The 6,667-nt window shown below is 35.7% G+C and overlaps 1 protein-coding gene across 2 annotated transcripts; it reads right to left on the bottom strand.

Annotated features, from left to right (window-relative positions):
* Positions 1-578: 578 nt before the first annotated feature.
* Positions 579-6,415, bottom strand: LOC111389175 (two-component response regulator ARR12-like). 2 transcript variants are annotated; one of them, XM_023014066.1, is made up of 6 exons: positions 5,937-6,415; positions 4,749-4,901; positions 3,927-4,316; positions 3,752-3,831; positions 2,024-3,217; positions 579-853 (listed from the first exon to the last, which is right to left on the bottom strand). In XM_023014066.1, the coding sequence occupies exons 1-6, from the start codon at positions 6,082-6,084 to the stop codon at positions 785-787; spliced, it is 2,034 nt and encodes a 677-aa protein (XP_022869834.1). In that variant the 5' UTR covers positions 6,085-6,415; the 3' UTR covers positions 579-784. The 2 variants fall into 2 exon arrangements, with proteins under 2 accessions (XP_022869834.1, XP_022869835.1); XM_023014067.1 differs by having other exon boundaries at positions 3,752-3,828; positions 5,937-6,375.
* Between the last annotated feature and the right edge of the window lie 252 nt (positions 6,416-6,667).

Here is a 6,667-nt window from a genome sequence, read left to right as displayed (position 1 = left end):
CTTCTAAAAAGTCTTCTACAATTTAAAATTTTATTTTTAAACATGTTTTAATAATTTTCTAAAGGTGCTTTTAATTGTTTCCCTCTTTTGAGAAGCATAATTCTACGAGAAGCAACAACTCTTCTTGATAAAATAATTATTTATAAATAGGTTAAACTGTCTAATGACAAAATGATAGTTTATGTAATAAGGTAATAAACTACGATAATTGTTTAGAAATTTATTGAAAACATGTCTCAATCAATTAAAAAAACATTGACAAAAAAAGACCCTTTGCGTAAAAATAAAATAAAATAAATAAAAAGGGAAAATGGTCATTACAAGTTATACAATGTCTTTCCCTCTCACCGATATTGGTCTAACTCGACCATCAAAGTTGAAATGGCCGCCTTGCCAGCTTCTGGCATCCGAAAGGCTAATCTGTGTTTGTTTCGCAAACAATATCACGACGAAGAAGATAAACACACCATCCATCAGAAGGGTCTTGTCCAGTTCAATCGACATTGGCCAAACAAGTTAAGACAATTTCCCCCATCAACAAGAGTAATGGGACAACAACTACAAAGGAAGCACAGATATAGGCCAAAAGAAATATCCCAGATTTTTTAGTTACTCATGCATAGTTTATAGGACAACTAACAAAGTGTTCTTCAAGAAAACAAGCAACAGCTAACAAGCTATTGTAATTACAAAGTTGCAACTAATTCAACAACTAAAAAAGTTTTGGAAGAAAAGATGGATTTGGAAACTCTACTTTTCACATAAACTAGTTGCCAATGAAGCTTCATATTCCTGGTCCAAACGAGTAATCATCAAACCCGAAATTGCCATCTGATATGTTTCCGTCTTGTTCCTACAAACCAACAGAATACAATCCTTGAATGAAGGTGTATAAAAATATTAATATGAACTTAAAAGCAAGACAACTGTAATGTATTGGAACTGTCTTATATGAAATGCCACAAATATAGGGAAGAAGGACCTTCACGATCGCATGATTGAGGATCATCCTGATGCTCAAGTGTATAATAAAAGTCGACAGAATCAATAAGGATGAAAAGACAGGCACGTGTGAAGAAAAAACATAAATAAAGTTTACATTAGTCTAAGACCATTACCATATTAAACTTATTAGGAGCACACGCCAAGCACTCCTCAGTCTAAATCACTATTGGACTAAATCACTATTGGACCAGTTTTTATTAAAGAGAGAGAGAGAGAGATGAGCAAACAGATGTATTTGGATGACATAAATTGCACTCATCACAGCCATGTTATTAAAATACCCTACCCTACCCACAATCCATATATTTTAAAATATTAACTATCAAGTCATTGATGAAATATTTTCACCCCTTCATTCAGCAAACTGCTTGAGCAAGAATAAATTAATTATTTAACCTCTAAGATATCATCAAAATATCCATTGTGAAAGTACAAATCATTAATGATGATTTGCTCAATAAGAGTTACCAATGTGGAGCACCTGTTCTTATTGGCTGTCAACAAAGGTATATCAGCATTTTGTTTCAGAGAATTACATCCAGAACATAACTCATATTTTCTACTCTTTCAAGAATGACCAATTTTTCATGCTAAAGGGTTTTGCATTCTGCATTTCTCTGCTCATTCTTGAGATGAAAATATCCCAATCAGTACACATTTCAAAATTAAAGCATCCTTGCATTGCTAGAAGTAAATAAAAAGACTTCCTACCAAAAAAAACTTATCTAACTCCTCATAGTATGAAGAATGCAATTCGGTCAAAATTATACTTCATTCTTTTGCAAGTTACATGATGTTTCCCCATAAATTTATCAGGACACAGCTTAACAATATCTTTTACAAAATATGAGCCTTCCATATTTGGCACAAGATTGTGTTAACCATCAAACAATAAAACCGAGTTCACATCTTTCAACTGAATATTGAAAAACATTCATTTAAAAGCATCTTTTCTTTACAGGAAATTATAGAAAAATAGCAAGAAATGAGAGAGACAAGGCTTGCAAGTGTATCATACCCGTTTGACCACTGCATTCACTAAATCATCCAATGAACCGTAACTTTGAGAAACAAAACCACCTTGCAGCTTTGCTTGCTCCAAAAGAAAGTTCTCGTTAGACCTTCTAGAGTCAGTATTTGATTGTTCAATCTCATTCCGCTGCATAAGAGTAGAAGCACCTCCAGGCAACCTACTATTTACGACCATTTCCATCTTTCTGTTGAAGATTCCAGTACTTTGGTCCAAACTCTTGCTCGAGGGAGGCAGATTTCCATTGGCAGGAATATTAAAGTCGAAGGAACCAAAAATAGTGTCCGAGTTTTGACCAACCAATCCTTCTTGAAATTGAATCTCTCCTCTTGAATCCTCAAGAGGTCGTGAAGCCATGGTGGTGGAAGAAATATCAAGAGGGTTGTTCTGTAAATGAGGACTGTTTGAAGAATTGTTGTCTCTTACAGTATTGAGAGGCAACTGATCCTGTAAATGCTCAGCAGAGAATAAAGTATTTGACTGCACCTTAGGCAGTTGAATTGTCTGCCAGGTCTCATTAAATTTACCATGATCCAGAAAATTGGAGGATTGACCAACACCACCATTTAAGGATTCTGCATTAAATGAGGCCATGTTGAGAGAAGACTGATTTCCAAATCCTCCGCTCAGTGCTTGCTGGGAGTTACCATGTAACATCATAAGATTATTTGGGTCACCATTTAAATAGTTGCTTGAACTACCAATTGCTTCTCCAGTATTCGTGAATGCGCTGGCAGCTGTAAACATTCTTGAATCATCCATAGAATTGAAGTTTGTGATTTCTGTAGTGCACTTATTCTTTTGTAACTGGTCCATTTCCAATGATCCTTGAAATAAACTGCCATTTTGACTTCCAGGTGTTATAACTGGATGAAATTTCCCCGCATTACTCATGGAGTTGCTCAAGTTTTGTGCATGATTTGGTTGGATTAGTGCAGATGAAGTAAGATTATGAAGGTTAACACCACCAGGGCTATTTAGTCTACCAAGCATGCCATTTGCTGAATAAGGTGATAAAGCAGTATTTGCAAATCTTCCTGATCCAGCCAAATTTCGAAAATCTCCAAGCCGGTCTAGTGAACTCATACGCACAAAAGGGGAATCCTTAATCCCCAGTGCTGCAGCCATGTTTGCTTGCTGGGTTGCGACTGAACTGATCCTTTTCAGGTAAAGCCTATACTTCTGCAACAGAGAACAATCTATTCATTAAGTTAAAAAAATGATAAACTTACTTCTTACTCCCAATTAATGACACCTAAGAAAAATGGATGGTATAATCTCATCATTGATGTCCCAGTTCATCAGATGATGGTTCTCTTTATGAGGATCCTTTTCATTTTTTTATAGGTTCTTCCCAATAATAAAGAGAACGAATTCTGGCTATATACACCCACAATATCCAACCCATCACTTTCACAACATACATTCTTCTTTGGGCATGCAAAGTTGCATCAAGATATATGAAAAGAGTGATATATCAGCATGCCGCCATTTTTGCTAAAAAAAAAAAAATGCTTTGGAATTATGGTTTAAATCATTGAAAAAACATGCCAAACAATTTAACAATCCTAAATCCAGACAATATTTATCCACTTCAATACCGGACTCAGGATATTATATGGGCTAATAAATTCCTAGTCCATGATATTTCACAACAGATGAAATAACATTCAGTAAGGCATGGGAAATGACAAGCTGAGAAGGATGAATTCGTGCCTGGAGATGACTAGCTACATTTTCCCGGGTGAGCCCTTCGACATTCATCATGTCGAGTATTCTTTTAGGAACAGCTTCTGCTATGAGAAACAGCAAAAAGAAAGAGAAAATATCAGAATCAACACAAGTGAATGAAATCCACGTGCATGGAAAGTACAGAAGTAGAAGAACTTACTTTCAATGCCCAATTGATTCACAGCTGCAACAAATTTCCTATGAAGCTCTATAGACCAGACTACTCTAGGCTTCTTCTGTGTAGCAGGGTCTTCATTTTCATCTCCATTGTCTTCACTCTCATCATCGTCATCTTTCCTCTTTCTATTAAATTTCCCGTTCTGATCCACAGTGCCTGTCATTAGAGACATTTGACCTTGTCCACTTGCTTGACAATTATTGATTTGATCGGTACATTTGTTCTGCTTGCCGGAGTCAAACTTTTTTCTCCTGATTACATGTTGCCATATATTCCTCAGCTCCTCAATTCGGATGGGTTTCACCAAATAATCACAAGCACCATGAGTAACCCCTTTCATGACAAGTTTGGGATCACTATTTGCAGACAGCACTGGGACAAGATAAACGTGTCAAATAAACTTTCGAAGGTGGGCTCACGTATGCCATGTGACGAATCAACAAATTTTTCAAGCTTAGATGCAAAACTCAAAGCCTAAAAGAGAAATTGTAGCATAAATGGACTCAATAATCTTGTATATTCATGCCAAAAGATCCAACAACAATAAATTAAGCCTTGTTCCCAGTAAATCTTGGGCCAGTTACATAATCCTTGTGCATCGTTCCGTTTTGTTCATTGCTAAATTACTGAGCGATCTAAAGTAAATAGATCCTTAGCAACTACAACATGCCATACTAACGTTGTTCATTCCCTCCCTCTTCTAACTTGCTTTACTCTTTAGGTAGATGCAAACATGACATTCATGCGAAAAGAACAGAAAAAATATCAATGAATTTTAATGGAGACCAAGGCATGAAAACTTACTGATGACAGGAAGATCCATTTCAAGGCCAACAAGCTCCAGAAGCTTAAAACCATCCATGTCCGGCATATGTACATCACTGATTACCAGGTCAAATCTGTCTTTGTTTTCTCTCAAAATCTGCAGTGCCTCCCTTGCCTGGCTCTTCACTGTAACTGCAAAGACAACAAACCATTTACAGGAGGAAAAAAAAAATGTTGCTGGTGAAGATCCATTCAAAGGTTCCCATAAATAAACATGATCTCTAATCTGTACTCAGAAATTATTCAACATGAATCAAGATTCAAAATTATTACCACTCCCATAGTCCTATCAAAAAGGGCATATAAAGAAAAAGATAAATTTCACATTACGAAAACAAAGAGTATCAAAATCCGTCAGAAAATTAGTGCAATACTTGGAACCATGGGAGAAAGATCAATTGCCGAGGGTAAGCTTCAGAGCTCTAACTGTACTTCTACACAAACCAGAAAAAACTACAAAAGTGCAACCTATATCAAATTAAAAGGAAAAGTAATACTGCCTTAGATCACAACTAAACTAAGTACAAGCACTCAGGGTGAGATCCAACTGCATTTTCTATTTTCTCTTATTTTGGTCCACATAGCTAACAGATTCTCATGGAGGACAACAGCATTAGATAAATATAACTAAAAAATCTAAGAACGGATTAAGGATAAAGTACAGAGAATAGGCGCCCGTTCTTGCTCACTCAAATTCATTGAAGAAAATATTTACTTATATCAGGTAAAAATCGATAACAAAGGTCCCAAAATGGATTGAGTCCATAAGTACTCACAAGCAAAGAACCCACAAAATCATAACCAAGACCTCTAAATGTTCAATAAACTAAAATTTCCAATTGGATCACAGAACCCTAACAATTCATAACACGATGTTTTGGAATTCTGAACTATAATTCAACACCCCCAATTTAAAATCTAAGATCTATTGAAGTAATAGAACAATTAAGCTAGAAACAGAATCTCGAAATGAACGAACAATTTATTTTTGAATTAATTCAAGTCAAACCATGTGTGGTTGAACAGACGACAACTCTCAGAAATCCCTTAAAACTTGGAAGAACAGTAGGTCAAACAATTTACCATAAACCTATAACACCAATCAACAAACCGACGAAAAGAAGACATAAAACTAAATAAATTAGGCAAAAAAGGGTAAAAACATACCATGATACTGGCATTTTCTAAGTAGAGTTTCCAATAACCTCAAGCAAGTTGGATCATCATCAACCGCAAGAACACGCATACCCACTGGGAAATTGTCATAATTTCCGTTCTCACCCCCACTTTTTCCTCTGATTTCCTCCACAACCATTTTCCCCCAAAAATTCAAAAAAACCCAGATGCAAAAATTGATAGACAGAGCCAAAGATTCAGAAAATTACACAAAAGTACCCTGGAAAGAGACAAAGAAACTACTCAGTTGAAGCAAAAGCTGTGTGCGTGGACAATGATTGTGATTGCCAGAACATATTCAACCCAACAATATATCAAAAGATACCAATCTCTCAGTTTTTTAAAATTCTGCCTTTAGTGATTAGCGACACAATACGGATACGCATGTGATAATCGGACGTGGAACTTTGCATATAGACTAGAATGATAGGCAGGTAGCATGTATTTCATCTTTCAAGGCGTCTAAAGTTTTGTTGGAGTGGTTTTAAGTAACCTCGACCCTCCGTTTGATGTTTCTATGCACATTAAACTCATCTTGACCGTTAATGTTAAGCTAATAAAATTTATAAGATGTGTGTTGTACATTTTCAGCACATGATATGCATTTGACTTTGCAAACAAATTTTCATTTGCTCGAACTTCAGTGGAAAGAAATGTTTTTTTGGAAATTGTTCATAAATGATTTTTATGACATTTGTTTTATACCCCAAATTGCTTTGCGT

Source organism: Olea europaea, unplaced genomic scaffold, assembly GCF_002742605.1.
Source record: "Olea europaea var. sylvestris unplaced genomic scaffold, O_europaea_v1 scaffold568, whole genome shotgun sequence".
Taxonomy (NCBI): Eukaryota; Viridiplantae; Streptophyta; class Magnoliopsida; order Lamiales; family Oleaceae; genus Olea; species Olea europaea.
Note: the sequence above shows the minus strand (reverse complement) of the source record. Positions and strands in the feature narration are given on the sequence as shown.

What these genes read in the sequence shown, in the direction of transcription:
- LOC111389175 (XM_023014066.1), bottom strand. Translation starts at nt 6,084, where the DNA reads ATGGTTGTGGAGGAAATCAGAGGAAAAAGTGGGGGTGAGAACGGAAAT. An exon ending in TAGAAAATGCCAGTATCATG is followed by an intron (nt 4,902 to 5,936) that starts GTATGTTTTTAC and finishes TTGTCTTTGCAG; the next exon opens with TTACAGTGAAGAGCCAGGCA. An exon ending in AATGGATCTTCCTGTCATCA is followed by an intron (nt 4,317 to 4,748) that starts GTAAGTTTTCAT and finishes ATCTTGTCCCAG; the next exon opens with TGCTGTCTGCAAATAGTGAT.